Source organism: Chroicocephalus ridibundus, chromosome 3 (genome assembly GCF_963924245.1).
Source record: "Chroicocephalus ridibundus chromosome 3, bChrRid1.1, whole genome shotgun sequence".
Lineage (NCBI taxonomy): Eukaryota > Metazoa > Chordata > Aves > Charadriiformes > Laridae > Chroicocephalus > Chroicocephalus ridibundus.
The window spans coordinates 28,237,476-28,255,457 of record NC_086286.1 but is presented as its reverse complement, the minus strand read 5'-3'; the positions used below and the strand labels follow the sequence as shown (position 1 = coordinate 28,255,457).

Sequence of the window (17,982 nt, the reverse complement as noted above, 5' to 3'; positions counted from 1 at the left end):
AACATTTATAGAAGAAATTTAAACTAAAAATGATGGCAGAAATTGGGAGAAGCCTGCATAATATTCATAGTTCATTTGGTTAGCATAGATGAATAGGAAAAAAAAAATCAGGTAAGTAAGGATACAGAAATACATACGAGTATGTTAATGAGTAGATGGACACAAGGTGTTTGTTGTTTTTTTTAAAAAAAGTAGTGGTAATTAAAAACAGCACCCAGGCAATTAAGCTAACAAAAGGGCCACCCCTAATGCAACTGAGGTGCTGTGGATGAGTTAAAAAAAAATCAAATAAATATTAATAAAAGGAACGTAAGCAAAAAACGGTGGCCTAAAACATGGAACCAGGCATTATAGGGATAACAGAAACACAGTGGAACAGTAAACTATATCAAAAGCATTCAGGTTCAGGAAAGAAACACAAACATGCTAAGCTATACTTGTATTAGGACAAAACAAAATGGAGTAACAGAAAGGACATTATGAATAAAGCACCATCTAAGTCACAACTTTTGTGAAAGAATGGTTTCACTTGGGTATTTCTGAGACCCTACTAGAAACCAACTGGATAAGATTTGATAATCTTATCAAGATATGAATATGAATAAAGATTGCTGTAAGATAAGTCTTAATATTATCGCTAGAAAGTATATCGATATGAATAGAATTTATTCTCACAGATTTAGACTGAAGAAGAAATGCTAATAATAGGAGGCGGCAGTCCTCCTTCAAAATGATAGCTGACAGATTTTTTCATAAGATGAATAAAAGGCAAAAAGCATACAAGTTTAGTTTTGTTAACTAATGAATATACTACAGGAAGACTAACAGAAAATCAGTAAACTTGGACACAATGTCTTCGAGTTAATTCTATTTAAATTATTCAGAAAAATAAATGGAATATGTTTGCAATTAAGAGTCACAATTCCAAAATTGAAAACTTTGATATACTATTGAACCTAGGCAGTCCATTGAACTGGCTAGTCCAATAGCCACACATAGTTTTCTGAAATGCCTTAAAATTTAAAAAATAAATGTAAAAGCGTCTCAAATCTGAAGTGACGCACTGAGAAAAATCTCTGAGGAACTTCAGAACTAATAGAATAACCTCAAAGGGAGAGTCCATAAGACAGCATCTGTAGTTCACATACTTGGTCTTCAGAATTTAACTAATGTCAATTAGCAAGTTATGATTCTAAATACCAGTTAGCAGCTAGGTCTGGACCAAACCTAAGTGCTCTTCTGCTCTTGAGCTTTTGTGTTTTGGGTATTCAGGCCATGCTTTGTAAATCTTGAAGTGCCTCTTGTCCTAAGATGTTATGCTTTGAAGTCTGTTCCTGGTTTTGGACGATAACTCATTTTCATAGAAAGGAATTTATTTCTCCACCTTTGGCATTGGGACTACCAGGTTCTTGGAAGGGACCAGCTCAGAGTCATTTCAGAACAAGTGCACCTTGACTGGTCAGAATATAATTAGTATCTTAAGCATTCCCAAGGATTGCATTTCAAAGCTCTTGCATTACTCACAGCAATTAAGATGCACCAAGTAAGTTTTATAGTTTTAGCTCTAACTCTCCAATTAGTGATTTAAAAACACACATATTTTACATTGTCTTGCCTTTCCATATGGCCAAATATATAAAGCACAACATTTTAGTCCAAACAAAAGCTTTTATAAAAGCAATCAGTATGCCAAACGTAATGTTAATGGAATTTGTTATTTTTTTCCAAGAGAAGAACACTGAGATACAGAGTGACTAGACAGTCGCTTTTACTGAAGCCCTGCACCACTGTGAAAACTGTACAGTCAACAGTATCTTAAGTAAATCATAATATATCTTACATCTTTAACGCCTGATCACAGTGCCAGAGGAGTTCAAAAGGCCCTTACTAAAACCGTCAGTAGAACAGGATGGTTCCACAAGCCACTGAAGTACCTACTTTGTAGCCAGAAGTAATTACGTTCATCTGCTAATCTCTTCTGGAGAAACTCAATCTAACAGGCAGAGATCACATCTATCAGATAAGAGCTCCATGCAAGACATAGGGGCCGCTGCTTTTCTTGAAAACACAGCTAAAAGACAAAATAGCATTTTTTGCGTGTGGCAGTGCAATGCACACGCATTACACCCCTTGGAATAAAAAACGTCAGCATTGGGAATACATATTGATGATAAGGAATAACTGTATTTACTTCCTTCCTTTGCTTGAGAGCGTGCAAATCTACATCTTGAGGTGACGCCACAACTATGAGGTTCTTGATTTTCACAAGCTCAGGAACCTCAGGTTTAAAAATCCATTACTATGAGGCCAGACACCCAGTTGCCTCTGTGGATCTCGCTTTTACTCCCCGTTCCTCTTAACATGACAGTGTAAGACAGGATCTTGAACCTTCACCTGAACTGTGCAATACATCTCACTCCAAAAGGCTATGAGGTCATGCTGTACAGCTAGTTTAAATCAGTACAAAATATTTCATTCAGATAGCATGCAAGAGATATAACTACGTGATACAGATTGAAACCTGGAAGCATGCATAACGGAGCTTAAATTTTGGAGTTTCACAGCACTAGATCCAAGTAAGCATGTGCAACCTACAGCTTCACATAAAACAAGTAACAGTGTCCAAGCAACAGCAAAAGGTCTTACTGAAATGATCACTGTCTGCTTTCAAACCAAAGAGGAACTAAAGCACATCCAGGGGAAAAAAAAAGTACGAAAAAATTATAACACAGACAGAACTATGTACCTTACTCTTATCTAATATCCTCAAACAGCTAAAACTGCTTGTTAAAGCTTACCAAAATGAGTACAAGCCTGAGCCAGAAGGCTTACATTTTATTCAGGTGGTTACTGTTTGGGTAACTGTAAATCTTCTGTACTCTACCGCTTATAATGGAGCACACAAAGCAGCCGTAAAACATAAAAGTGGCTGCCAAAGTCAGGAAGCAAATTGTCAGTCTTTGTATTACCACAAAAAAAAAACCAAAACACACCAATATCACTTATACCAAAACCTCAAATTGTAAGTGTGGAAAGTAAATTTGGAACATCAAGATGAGATGGTTAGAAGAATTTTACTGCTCCCTTTTTAATTTTTCATTATGATCATACACTTCACCTTCTTGTATCTGGTGTTATTTTGCTTCTAACCCAAAAATCATTTGTGCACATTAGCAAGGTGAAAAGATTCCAGTCTCTCCCAGAAGCTTTTACTCACAAGTGTATTTGGTCCTCATTAATTTAAACCTCCAATCACCTCTATAAAAAAAAACAATTTAGAATACCAGCTTTCTAAGTACCCAAATGTAATAAAAAGTAATCGTTATACTGCAGCATAAAATACTTAACATTTATTTTGAGCTGTGTACGCTAGTGTTTTCTTGTAATCTTTTCATATATAAAGTTGTTTTATCCACTGCAGTTCATCTACTGGATCACATCTCTGTAACAATACCAAAGTCATACTCCAGTAACATTTGTACATACTGAAAAACAGCAAAAGCCTTTTTCTGTCTATATTCTCACATACAGGATAAGCACTTACATCACTGTTACCATGTGTATTACCTACACTCACGGGAGCATAAGGTAAAAAAAGCATGCTATGTAAAATGAAACTTACACATCTTTCTTGTGAAACAAGATGGAAATAAGGATTTATTTTTTTTCTTACAGTTAATTAATTGTACATATTCCTGCCTAATACTGCCATTATTGCAGGAGTGGATTTGACTATTAGCAAAAATGCCTAAGACTTACTAAATGCATCATTTAAACATATTGATAGGAAAAAAAATAAAAATCAAGTGAGAATAATTCAAAATATTCTTCCTTTTTCATGATTGAACATTCTCCCTTTCTACAAGGTAAGAGGTTTTAGTTTTTAAGACTCAAAATCTAAATTTTCAGAAACAAAACTCTGGACACATTAACAGTGCAGTGTTGTGACAGTTAAGAGCTGTAATGCATTAACCACAATGTTACCGATTCTGCTGCCCCCCCATCCAACCTGTTCTGGAGTCCTACTGTTATACAACAATCCCATGAAATCCCCCAACTTTATATTGTAACCATGATAAGGAACGAACGGTCTCTATTTTAGTGAAGTCCTTTGTACATTAAAAGGATTAAAGGCATTTCACTGCCTTTCTTCTGTCATCCTAACTGGGCTGACATTATCACATACAAGGTTCAGGTACACTCTACCCTCTAATGATGTTCTATCACGTCTAACACAGAAATTCAACCATATTTCTCAAGAAACAGAAAGCAATGGCTACTTTCAAATGCTAACCATAAGTAGCATAACAATCTGTACTTCCAAACAGGAACATTCAACAAAAAACCCATGCCAGCCTGTAATAGAGGATTTATCTATTCCAGAATATCTACTATCTATATCGGAATATCTTCTTTGGGTTTAGTACCTTTTTGTTTCAATGGATAGTTTTAGATCACCTGTTAACTTATCATAGGGAACTTTAAAACACCAAGGGAAAGATGATATTTCTAGAACTGGGCAGGAGATAAATTTATTTTCATATGTTTCTGTAAGAGTGCTTTGTGTTAACTTTCTTTGCAAAAATTAACATTCCAGCAAATAAGAAGAGCAGTTCTCAAAAGAATACATCACAACTATGGTGACTTTTCTACTTTGTAGCCAGGTGTACTACGTTTCTGGTTCCTGCTGCAAATTAACTTAAAACACATCTCACAATTTTATAAAACTTAAACACGTAAAAAATATCTTCCTTGCCACGTTTCCACATAGGCCTCTGTGGGTTTCTCACACAGCCTTCCTTCAAAGGCAAGTAACCTACAGGCACCACGCTTGCCTTTTCCCTCAAGAACTGAACTCTTCCGGAACACCACACTCAAGAAATCGAATAGGCAGCACCTTTGCAGTCACCTGCAAGCATTAACAGCCTTTTTCATAACTGCTTCAGTGCAGAAGAGGAAACAGTAGGGAAGGTTTAATAAAACATTGAGCTTTCAGACCCCCCCCCCGCCCCGGCAGCCCCCGGCCCTGTGAAGCGTCCAGCCGGCCCCAGCCCCGCGGCTCGGGCCCGCCCGGGCAACGCCACCAGCGGGCACAGCCCGACGCCCACCAGACACCCAGGCCCGCCTCATCCCGGGCCCGAGCTGCCCGCGCCGCCCGACTTCTGCTTCTAACGGCAGGTGGAGAGCGGCTGAGGCGGCGGCCCTCGGCCGCCCCGCCCAGGTCCCCCCTACGGAGCCGCCCTCCCCTGAGATGGGGAGAAGACCCACCGACCCTGCTCTGCCGCCCTCAGGAAGGGCCGCGGGGTGCCGGCAGCCGGGGCCGCCCCTACGACAAGAGCCAACGAGTCCAACGGCCGCCACCAGGCTACCAGTGGCAGGCGCGGCCTGGGAGGGGAAGAAGGAGCGGGGGAAGGAGAAGGGTGGGGGAACGCAGGAGAAGGGTGGGAAGGAGCGGGCACTTGCGCGCGCAGAGGAGGGGAAGGGCGGGGGGAGGTTATTTATAGCCCGGCTGCTAATTTGGGACGCGGGCTGAGGCGCCCCGCGGAGCGCGGCCCCCGCCGCCAGCACTCACCCCATCCCGCAGCGAGGCGCCGGCCCCTTTAAAACCACAGGAGACCCCTCCCTCCGGCCCTCCTCCCCTCCCGCCGGGAGACACCCCCTCCTCCCCCAGCCGGCCAATCGGCGGCGGTGACGCAAGCGGGGCTGCCGGCAGCCAATCGGCGGGCCGCTTAGTGACCGGAGGGGAGGTGAGGAGGCAAGATGGAGGTGCCGGCCGCCTTCGTGGCTCCCCCGCAGCCTGAGGCCGCCGCCGCAGTGGTGCTGCCGGAGCGGCTGCAGCGCCGGGAAGCGGAGCGGCAGCAGGGCGTGGAGCGGCAGCGGCAGAAGAAGGAGGCGCAGGTGGTTAAGGAGGAGCAGAGCGAGTTCTTCGTGGCCGCCTTCTCCCGGGAGCGGGAGGCCGTGGAGGCGCTGCTGACGGTGGGGTCGCTGGAGGAGGCGGCCGCCCGCCTGCAAGGGCTGCAGAAGCTCCTGACCGAGAGCGTGCGGTTCCTGGCGCCTTACGAGGTGCGGCAGGGGCAGGAGGCCGTGGCCCGGCTCCAGGGGGACCTGGCGGCCCGGCGCCAGCAGTTGCAGCCCAAGAAGAAATTCGCCTTCCGGGCCCTCAAGAAAGAAGCGCCGCCGGGCAGCGAACCGCGCCCCGCCGAGCCCGCCCGGCCCGCTGCCGCCGCCGCCACGCCGGGCCCCGGCCCCGCCGAAGGGGAGGCGGGCGGGCCGCCGCTGTGCGGGTTCAGCCGCGCCGAGGACGAGGAGCTGGAGCTGGGCCCCGCTGAGCTGCTGCAGCGCGACGTGGTCCTCTCCGAGCTGCGCGGCTGCCGGGTGCGGCTCCGCGGCAACGCCAACACGCTGCGGGTGCGGGACTGCCGGGGCTGCACCGTCCTCTGCGGGCCCGTGTCCACCTCCGTGCTGGTGGATGGCTGCAGCGACTGCCTGCTGGTGCTGGCCTGCCAGCAGCTCCGCACCCATCGCACCCGCGACAGCCGCTTCTACGTGCAGGTGACCAGCCGGGCGGTCATCGAGGGCTGCACGAAGGTCTCCTTCGCCCCCTACACCTGGAGCTACCCTGGTATGGAGAGAGACTTCGAGTCTTCTGGGCTGGACAGAAACAGAAACAACTGGAAGCTGGTGGATGACTTTGACTGGCTGGCGACTGACAAGCCTTCGCCCAACTGGAGCCTGATCCCCGAGCAGGAAAGAATCAGCTGCTGGGACTGACTGCAGAGGCAGCTCGGTGCGGAGCAAGAAATCCTGGTGTAAACGCATTGATTCATAAACTGTGGGACTTCATCCCTGATATGCCATTAAATGATTCTATTCGGTATTTAAATTGTGAATTATATTGTATGACTGGATTTTTTTTAAATTGGAGAATACCAGTCAAATGTAGTTTACTCTTCTTACACAAGTTGCTGCTATAATCTTTATGTATCACTGTGGAATTTACCAGCTACTGCAGTACCTCATTGCTGACATTTTTTTTTTTCACGTAAGGTGGGGCACGGGGCACCTATACACAAACAGCAGTAAGCCTCTATTAAGAGCTGTTGTTCTGGTTTCACTCACCCAGGCAAAATCTGAATTAGCGGCAAGTAGTACAAGCTGTACTGGAATGGAAAGATCAAATACTAAATTTTTCATATTTTTGTGGTTCTCAAGCTGCAGATGACAGTACACTATGTCTTTTGGCGAGTATGGGAGAGGGCTTTTGTGAGGTAATGGGGACAAAAGGTTAATTTAGAGGAGTTTGTAACTAAACAGTGGAGCAGACTGAGAGGAATCCTAGGCTATGATTATAATTATGAGCCAGGTTCTGTTGATATGGGTGAAATCTGTGAGTTGTCTTTATTTAGGCTGTTACTTTGAGTGAGATAAGTCTAAAGGAAAAAAGTCTCCTAATGAACATTTAATGCTCTCCTAGTATATTATGAGTGTTTGACATTAACAAACCTAGATAAATATGAAACTGTCAGAATCTGAAAATATTACATGAAAGGGTGCTCCTTCTGTAAACAGTTTTAACCTGAGATGGATAAAATGAGTGCCTTGAGTGTACTTTTGGGGGGCATACAAAAAGCACTGAATAACGTTAGAGAAGCTAGGTAAACTGCTCTACTGCAGTCTGAAAATTAAGGGGAGAGGTGTTCAGGTATGTCCTACTAGTTGTTGTGTCTCTCTACCAGACAACAGGCTTCATGGTGCTGCAGCCTTAACTTACAGAACCCTGCTGCTGCCTAAGTGCAGCGTTGACAGAGGGAGTCAGTAAAATGGAAAGATGAGATGCTATATTCCAGCTCCAAAATTTCTTGCATTAGGTGCACAGTACCTTAAGTCCCACTTCTTCATTCCTGCTAAATAAAAAAAAAGAAAAAGCAGCATTATGGAATACAATGCCTCGTTAGTGGTGGTGACCACTACCCATACATAAAGTATACACAGTAATTCTAGGTTTCCAAACCCACTCCTTAACTTGTGACATTGTTTATCTTGCCTAAGAATCAGCTTAGAGTTGTATTTTAAAAATGGCAAAATATTTTTGCTGCCCTACCATCATATATGTGCCTCTAACAGAAAATTAATACTAGCTGAAGCATCAAAAACTGCATCATCGCTATGAGAAGTACTTGAAACTTCACTTGAGTACTTGACTGGTTTTGAGCGGAGAAACTTTTTACCTAAGTTGTTCTCAGCATATTTAATTTAAAAGGGGGAGGAGGGAAGGAAATTTTTGTATATTCTTCATTTTATATATTGTTTACTTATGTTAATGTATACTTTCTGGATGAATTGGATTTTGCATTTCAAATACTTTGAATTGTTTCAGTTGTCCCTTTCCTAATGATTCTCCTTTGCATTAACAGCATCATAAAATGATTTAAAGAAAACACCCTTAGTCTTGCTTTAATGTACAGAATTTTTAATATCTGTTGTTAAAGGGATGTGATCAGATGAGGCTCTCAAATAACTCTTTTTTAACACATCCATCTTAGTACAGAACCTGATTTTGTAGTTAATCTTTCTTCCCCATATATCTTGGTAGTGACAATCCCCTTAGCGTCCTCTAGTCCTGGAACTGCAAATTGTTCAGCCTGTAAGAACTCCAGAAGTGCCTTTGTTCTGCTAGCCAAAAGCTGTGAGCATTTACTTATAATGGTGATGGACACTGCCAAATCTAGAAATGGAGAGACTGCTGCTCAGCTGTAGCAGGTATCAGAGGTGTGCGCTTCTCAATACACTTCAGACTGGTATGTAAGTGCATTCCTGTGTCAGCTGGTGCCCCATAGCATGCAGTATTGCCTGAATAAACAGAGTATCGGTCAAAACAAGGAAATTTAGACTTCAATTTCAGTGTGAAAATGCTTCCTCAGTGACATTTTTCAGAGGTCAGTTACTGACATCCCAGTTCCTAATGTTTTCTTTCCTCCAACTACTTAACTTCTGTTAAACCAAAATTACATAATACTCATCAGGAACATGACTTCAGAGGAGGCTGCTGAAGATATTCCAGACAATTACTTTCCCTTAAAGATTCATCATTACCTTTGTGATACAAAACAGACAACTGGATCTTGATCTCACGGATGAGACAGAACAAGAAAACTCAATTTGAGAACAGCAAGTCTGAAAAAGTTGGTTAGGCAAATACTTATATGGGATTTATAGCTCTAAATATGGACATATATATACACACACACACAGTTGCATGTGTTTCCATGCACCTTTTTTAAAATGTTAAGTAAGTTACTAATGTAGAACCATGCTAGGAGAAATTCAAAACTATTTTGAAAGAGAAGTATGTTATGTTAATAGTAATGTAGTATGTGACCACGAGTTATGGGCTAGAAAAGGTTTGGTAGCATATTTGTAGGCTCTATCAGTATAGAAATTGCAACTTAGGTCTGGAAGAGAAACACCTAAGCATTTCTATCTAATTACTTATTTAAGAAACACTTATTTTTTTATTAAAAATACATATGGAAAAGGAAGTCACAATTGGTCTAAGCACTAGCAGGCTGTCAGCCGTGTGTCCCAGAACACTTGCTCCTGACAAGACCAGCGCAGACGGCTCCTGGAGGGGAGAAAAAAGTAAAATCCCACGTGAGTAAGAGAATATTAGCTGATGCCCCAAAAGTACAGTTAGTCATTTGAGAATCCATTTTCCAGTCAAATCTAGTGGAAAGTGAGAACTCAGATGTTATTGAGAATTATGTTCTTATTACATTTTTACAAAACTATGTAAAAGCGTGGTAGGCGTGAGTATATACATATGTAAGTGTTTTATAGAATAGTTAGATGTATATGATCTGTATTTAAAATTTCTTAGCTATTCCTTAAGCCATTTTCTTAGCACCTATTATCTCGGGAAAAAAAAAAAATTATTTGACACATACTGAATGTTGCGGAAATAAGATGTTGGGGATACTTTGGCAGGTCTAGACTATGGAGTTATCTAGATCATTTCATTGGAACTACTTACAGAGTAAACACTAAACACAGGAAGGCTACAAGTCTAGTCCACAGTATTTGTGGCTTCATCATATTTGTTTACCTTTTGCCTCAGCTCACAAGGCATCAGAAAAATTGCTTCCTGTCTGCAGGTGAGCCTTAAGCTGTTTGTTCAAGAGATCAAAAACATATCTTAAGCGTGGAAGTGGTGAAATAGTTTTACTGAGAGCGTTGGGTTCCAACAGGTGAGGAATTCTGTGCTATCTTGTCTCTAGATGACTTGATGATGAAGCATCTCGTACATCACACCGAAGCAAAGCTTCTTCAAAGCTACTTCCAAGAGAGTACGGCGTGTGTCAGGACGTGCTCTGAGCTGCCAGTGGCAAGTGGCTGGGCTCCCAAATTCCCCTTCTGAAGCTTGTGACGAAGAAATATTCAGAGGGAAGGTTGGGCATAGTTTGTGCAGCAGTTTGAGGAAACGTGCCAGGCTGTCTCCGTTCTCCTGGGTCAAGGAGACTTGCAATGCCAGCCTGGGCAGAGCCGCTTTGTCTCTCCGCTAATCGCAGCTTGGAGAAAGGAGGGCGGCACATGCTCGGTTTCTTCCCTCGGAGTGAGAAGCAATGCTAACATGAAGAAAACGCCTGGCAGCCTCTTCCAGGCCGGGAGCCAGGATTGCCTTCTGTCCAACCTTTCCTGGAGAACCACTGGGGAAGAGGCGACTCGTTGGGGAGGCTCTGTGCAAGCCCGTGCGCTGAGCGGGTTTCCTGTTGCATGGGTATAGCAGGAAAAACCAGGCTCACCATCCTGCTACGGGGAGGGCAGGAACGGCCAGAACTGCTGTGAAAAATAGCTGGTTTCAAGCTACCTCGCCTAGTAGCAAGATGGAGGACTGAAAACATGATGCAAGGGAGAAGACGGTTCAAGGAGCCCGTTGAATGAGCATGTTCAGGGCCAGTAATTCCCCAACCAGTTGGGAAGGGGGAGTACCAGGAGCCAGCACCGAGACTGACGGTGTTCCCTCAGTGGCACCAGGGCTGGCCGGGGGATGAAGCAGTAGCAGCACCAGCACCAATTTGCCTCCATCCACAGAGGTTTGTCAGCATGACCCACATGTTGGCCAGATTCACATAACCTGCACAGGGCAAGGCTGAAGCAAAGTCTCCTCAAGAACTTCAGCTCTGGTATGCATTTCATTGCCACCAGAATAACTGAGGAACTTCTTTCACAGCACATATCCTAAAGAAATTAATTTTGCTAGGCATCAGAAGGGGCTGAAAAACAAACACCTGCCAAGGACATGGTTATGAAGACCTTATGGTAACAGAGGGTAACAGAAACATCAGCACCATAAACTAGGTGCAAATTGGCACTCAAGGGAGGGCCCGCTGGCAGAAAGGCAGAGAGTTTCTAAACAGTATGGGGCATTGAGGTATGGAACCATTTTCCGTAGGAAGTCATAAGAGCATGTTCTTGGTTTAAACATTTTTGAAAGACAGCCTGGTTGGATAGCCCTCCTCCAGCCTTACCAGAATCTTTAAAGCCAGTGCAACTTCCTCAGCTCACCACAGCGCTGTAACTCAACCTTTTAAAGCTCATATGTGTCTGTGAATGAAATAAAATAGTTCTATGCAAAAATAGACAACTGTGAACCCTCGGAAGAGAACGGAGACAATTCTTCAGCTCCACGCAGAGCTTTGAGTGTTAGCATTTGTTGAGGCTGTGAGAGGCAGCACGGACTAAAGCTTGCCTCCAGAGAGGCAGCCAAGAGCTTTGCTGCTGCTTCCAGTGAGGCCACCATCGCACCTGGAGGTCCATCTCAAGAGGGGCCAGCCCCCCTCGGTTCCCGCTGAAGCCCAGGCATTTCCCTCTATCTGCACCTGCTTCTCTGAATACCAGGAACAAAAGGGAGTTATTTGCATTCTCTCTTTATCCAGCCCTTTTTCCTTTAAATAGATCCTGGTGTGGGGTCTAGCAAAATATTTGCATGAGAAACAGGTAAGAAATAAGTGCATAAGACAATTTCTTACACACTTTTATGCTTTATGTTTTTGAGGGCTCAGTTGTTGTTTTTTTTTAATACACATTAGGCAGGGTTTTGTTTGGGTTTTTTTTTGGTTTTTTGTTTTGGTTTTTTTTTTTTTTTAAAAACTTTTTCCTATTTAGGCTATAGCTATATGTAGACAGGGATCAAATCTCAGTGGCTTTACCTGGAATTGCTTCAGGTGTTACAAAATACCTAGGAATTCTTGAACGGGAGGAGATTTTCTGTATATAACTCGAACCTCCTCCCTGCCCCCTTCATACACATCCCGCTTCTGTCTTTCCAAGTAGATTTCTCCCAGTGTATGAGTGGGATCTGAGGGCAGACTTGTTGGATTCCAGAGCTGTGTGCAGACAAGTACGTTTCTTCACCTCCTTTACGCATCATCTTTTTGCTGCTCAGCTCTGCCCCCTTACCTCTTACTTTCCATCAGGCTCTCCCCAGTTCTAGTGAGTGTGGCCTTTTTTTCTACGCAGCCCTCCTATTGGAGCCATCGGACCTGCACAAGACATCTCACAGCCTGTACTCTACTAAAAAGCCAGTTTCATCACACACAAGGAAAGATACAAACAGCAAGAAAAAAAAATAATAATACCTGTGCAACTTGTGGAATTTCAGCATTTCCATTCACATCGTGATCTAATTTATCTGACTTACTTGAGGTTCTGTCTGTTGTGCTGAGATGTTTTCCAGCAGTAATGACTTCTGAGAGCCTTTTGTAAGCTTCTTTCAATTCCCAACATATTTTTTCCTGTTTCTGCTAGTACAAACATTGATTTATAACTCTCATTCTTTCAGCAGTGAACACTACACTCTAGGCATCACAGTAATACAAGCAAATACTCATAAAGAGCATCTCAGGGGTCAAATTAAAACTGTTTTCTGAACACGTTAGCCACACTGAATGAGGATGGCTGAAATGCTGGGAACTACGCAGAGGAAAACCACACTAAAAACCCCACAGCGTGCCCCAGTGTAGTTTAGGAGCCATGGGGTCCAGCGGATCACATCACCCTCCCCAGGGTATACAACAACCAAAGGAGTGAATTTAGCCACTTGCCTCTGTTTCCAGGCTCAGGACCTGCAGTCACTTCACATGCCACAAAAACAGTAGCCCACCAAGTTACTTGTGTACATGTAAGTGGGAAAAAAATGTCATAAATCAGACCTTTCTCCACCTGTTAATCATGTGGTTCAGCCATTTTATCACGTTGTTCCTCAGGAGTGTCCCTGTACACGCCACACAGTTACAAATGCAAGCCAAACCATGAACTAGAGTGCATAAAAAACCCTCTTACCTCTACACAATAACTTCCTATCATAGGCAAAACCAGACATCTTCATCACAGAACGATAGGGGTTGTAAGGGACGTTTGGAGACCAGCTAGTCTAAACCCCCTGCCAGAGCAGGGTCACCTAGAGCAGGTTGCACAGGAACGCGTCCAGGCTGGTTTTGAATGTCTCCAGAGACAGAGACTCCCCCACCTCTCTGGGCAGCCTGTTCCAGTGCCCTGCCACCCTCAAAGAAATTTTTCCTTATGTTGAGACAGAATTTCCTGTGTTCCAGTTTGTGCCAGTTGCCCCTTGTCCTGTCACCAGGCACCACTGAGAAGAGTCTGGCCCCATCTTCTTGACACCTGCCCTTTAGATATTTATAAGCATTGATGAGCTCCCCTTTCAGTCTTCTCTTCTCCAGCTAAACAGACACAGGTCTCTCAGTCTTTCCTCACAAGAGAGATGTTCCAGTCCCTTGACCATATTCATAGCCCTCCACTGGACTCTCTCCAGCAGTTCCTTGTCCTTCTTGAACTGGGGAGCCCAGAGCTGGAGATAGTACTCCAGATGTGGCCTCACCAGGGCAGAGTAGAGGGGGAGGATGACCTCCCTTGACCTGCTGGCCACGCTCTTTTTAATGAGCCCCAGGAGACCATTGACCTTCTTGGCCACAAGGACACATTGCTGCCTCATGGTCAACTTCTTGTCCACCAGGATTCCCAGGTCCTCCTCCACAGAGCTGCTTTCCAGCAGGTGAACCCCTAACCTGTACTGGTGCGTGGGGTTATTCTCCCCCAGTTGCAGGACCCTAAATGCCCTTGTTGAACTCCATTAGGTTCCTCTCCACCCAACTGTCTAGCCTGTCCAGGTCTCACTGAACGGTGGCACAGCATTCCGGTGTGTCAGCCACTCCTCTCCCAGTTTTGTGCCATCAGCAAACTTGATGAGGGTACACTCTGTCCCCTCATGCGGGTCATTGATGAATATGTTGAACAAGACCGGACCCAGTACTGACCCCTGGGGAACACTGCTAATTACAGGCCTCCAACTGGACTCTGCGCTGCTGATCACAACCCTCTGAGCTCTACCATTCATCCCGTTCTCAATACACTTCACTGTCCACCCATCTAACCCACATTTCCTAAGCTTACCTATGAAGATTTTATGGGAAACAGCATCAAAAGCCTTGCTGAAGTCCAAGTATACAACATCCACTGCTCTCACCTCATCTACCCAGCCAGTCATGCTGTCATAGAAGGCTATCAGATCGGTGAAGCATGATTTCCCCTTGGTGAATCCATGTTGACCATTCCCGATAATATTCTCTTCCTCTACATGCTTAGAAATGACACCCAGAACGAGCTGTTCCATCATCTTTCCAGGGATGGAGGTGAGGCTGACTGGCCTGTAGTTTCCTGGGTCCTCCTTCTTGCCCTTTTTGAAGGCAGGAGTGACATTGGCTTTCCTCCAGTCCTCAGGCATCTCTCCTGTTCTCCAGGACCTTTCAAAGATGACAGAGAGTGGCTTAGCAATAACATCTGCCAGCTCCCTCAGCACTCATGGGTGCATCCCATCAGGGCCCGTGGACTTGTGAGCGTGTTGAATTTGCCTAAATGATCTCCAAGCTGATCCTCCTCAACCAAGGGAAAAATCTTCCATTCTCCAGACTGTTTCTCTTACCTCCAGGGTCTGGGATTCCTGGGGGCCGGCCTTACCAGTAAACACTGAAGCAAAGGCGGCATTCAGTAACTCCACCTTCTCTGCATCCTCAGTCACCAGGGCACCCACCTCATTCAGCAGCAGGCCCACATTTTTCCCAGTCTTCCTTTGGTACTGATGTACTTGAAGAAGCTCTTGTTGTCCTTGACATCCCTTGCCAGATTTAATTCCAAGTGGGCCTTAGCCTTTCTTACTGCATCTCTGCATACTCTGACAACATTCCTGTATTCCTCCCAAGTGGACAGTCCCTTTTTCCACATGCTGTAAACTTCCTTCTTTCATTTGAGTTTCATCCTTGCAATGAAACCTAACCATTTCTAAGGAAACAAAAAAGAACCCAAGAAGGCCACATGTTCCACAGAGCAGTGTGAAAAAAAGATTGGGTCAAGAAATTATTGCCAACTAAGAGTATTTCCATAGTTTAGGCACGTAGGATATACCTACATAAATGGAATTCGCCTTTTATATCTCATATTCCTGGAGGTGAAAGGAACACAATTAGTCCCGGACTGGGCAGCAGACTGTATAGCAAATACCTGCTTGAATTGTTTGTATTAAAACCAACTTTTTCCTCCCTCATAACATTAACTGGCAAGTTTGTGGCTTATTTTTAGGTTAGCAGGCATAGCTCTTCGTAAAGGTATCGATATTGCATTGTTATCCATATAAATTACATTTTTTAACAGTATTTTGAATTTGAACACCTTCATGCTGAGTTCTATCAGATCAATAATCATTTGAATATTTTATTCTAACTTTTTTTTTTCCTCAGAAATGGCATATGAATTATACATTTGAGTTAAATTGCAACCTCTGAGGAGACCATTAACTCAAGCATCCCTGCTGCAATTAGCTTTTGTCTGCTATGGATCAGTTCCAACGTTTTCTGTTTGAAGTAGAAAGCAGTTGTAAGTCTGCCCAATGAAAGGCGAATCCCAGCCAAGATAAAGATTTACAAGAAAAGCAGATGCCAGGCAAAACTAGTTTTCTTTTTTGTACTGTCCACACCCCAAAACAGTTTGTGATGATCCCCCGTAACCACCTTCTTCCTCAGGTCGCTCTGCTTGGGACAGCCCTCAGTGATCAGTTTGTGCTGAAGCTCGCACAAGGTTTGTCAGTTCTACATCAGGGAGAAGCAGGAAGCATTAAATCCCCACTTCTAAAAGCATTAACTTCCTTTTTGAAGGAAGCACCCCCTTCCTTCAGGTATAGTGCGTGATTCTCAGGTATAGCGTATGATTTAATGTCAGCAATCCCCTTTAAAGCTTCCAGGCCTGATGAGTTAACTTGATAGGTGGGTAGTTTTTGCCACTGTAGTTCCCCAGCTGGTGTTGAACTATTGAAACTACTTAAATAAACAGCAGATTTCCAGATCTGGGTTGTTTCTGTTGTGTCACTTGCCCTCTGTGATGACTTTAAAGGTACCACCTGAAGTCTTAAAGGTCTAATTAGTACCTGGGTGTCCCTTCCTGAGCATCAGGTGGGTCACTGATAATCTCCCAGAAAACACTATCTATTTAGGAATGATTTATTAAACCTTTGTTTAAAGGGAAGAGTAAATTTGGAGGGATCAGTGAGCTCTGAAGCATATGCTGCATGTTCTATTTCACTATTTTTATTCCTGAATTAACAGGAAACACCCTAGTGTATACAATGACATGGTTTTGCTGCATCAGATTTGTCGTGGACATCTGAATGCTAAATTATTAAGGCAGCGCATATTTAGACTGTCATCTGTGCTCCTGAATACAGATTTCCCCATATCCAGCACAGCACCAGGCTTACATCTGCTGTGGGCAGATTTACTATTTCTTGTCCTATTAATTGTACGGAATATGCAGAACATATTTCTCTGTATATCCTCGTGATCCACAGACCTGATAGAAAATTCTTTTGCACGCTAACTAGAGTTTCACTCTCATCACTGACAAGAAAAGAAATAGTTTCAAGGTCACTTACGTAGAATTAACTTCAGGCTGTCAGATATATGCACCCTCCAAGCTATCTTGTGTTTCCTAACTGAGCCCTGGAGGAGTCAGCGAAACGTGGTAACATGCACGGCAGAATTATGGGGTATTTTGCCGAGAAGCCAGGAGAGATGTTATTTCAGTGCTATGGCTTATTGCACAAAAATACTTAAGAGGCTCTCCCAAGAAACAGCACTTCTCATCCACTTCATGGCAAGCAGAGAGAATAGTCCCCGATGGATAAGTGCCTTCCTCCTTTCCTCTTACACACCCACCCTTCACCTTCCAGGGCAGCAGCAGGGCTGACAGCCAGGCTTACTTTAGGGAAACCCCAGTGACCGGCTGCTCTCCAGGTCACTGCAATAGTGCCCGGATGGGCCAGGAAAGGTCCATCGCAAAAACCTTCCATTAGCACAGGAAAAAGTAGCAGCTTGAGAGCCTTTGTCCTTACTGAAGAGGCCTCCAGCGTTCCAGGATCTCAAACAGGAACTGAGCAGCACCCATGGTACCGCACAGCAGCAGACTATCAAAATACTATTTTTCGCTACATTTTTTTGTACTAATTATTATTTTCCGCACTTGCCTTCCTCCTGGGCAGGTCCCTTCACCTTTCCCTCGAGGCTGGTGCACCGCACTGCTGGCAGCCACTAGAGGATGCCCCCAGGGCACTCAGCCAGCAGCAGGTCAGGCTGGCTTGGGTCGGGACAGAGCCTCCCTATCCCTCTCCTGGGGATGCTCCTTTCTCACCTGCGGCATTAGCACCCACACCCTCGCACACCTGCAGGTTAATTTTGCATTGCTCAAGGTTGCCCGAGGCTAATTTTGCATTTCTGCAGCAGGTGGTGGGCCAGCGCAGGACTTTCACAATAGTTTGGAACATCTGTGGGGCCAGGGGGGAGCAGGAGGTGATATTTCAGAGTGAGTAAAACTCCCAAAGCACTGGAAACAGCAGATGCCCAGCATCCCTGCTTGCCCAAAACA

The 17,982-nt window shown here is 44.4% G+C and overlaps 2 protein-coding genes across 2 annotated transcripts in view; one reads left to right on the top strand and one right to left on the bottom strand.

Moving 5' to 3' along the window:
• The window catches only part of BICRAL (BICRA like chromatin remodeling complex associated protein), a 47,023-nt gene extending 41,411 nt beyond the window's left edge, over nt 1-5,612 (bottom strand). Inside the window, exon 1 of the mRNA XM_063328562.1 lies at nt 5,573-5,612. The gene's annotated coding sequence lies outside the window, so the exon portion shown is untranslated. The remainder of the gene's footprint in view (nt 1-5,572) is intronic.
• Nucleotides 5,610-6,890, top strand: TBCC (tubulin folding cofactor C). The gene has a single exon (XM_063328563.1). The coding sequence runs from the start codon at nt 5,761-5,763 to the stop codon at nt 6,769-6,771; it is 1,011 nt and encodes a 336-aa protein (XP_063184633.1). The 5' UTR covers nt 5,610-5,760; the 3' UTR covers nt 6,772-6,890.
• The last annotated feature ends 11,092 nt before the right edge of the window (nt 6,891-17,982 follow it).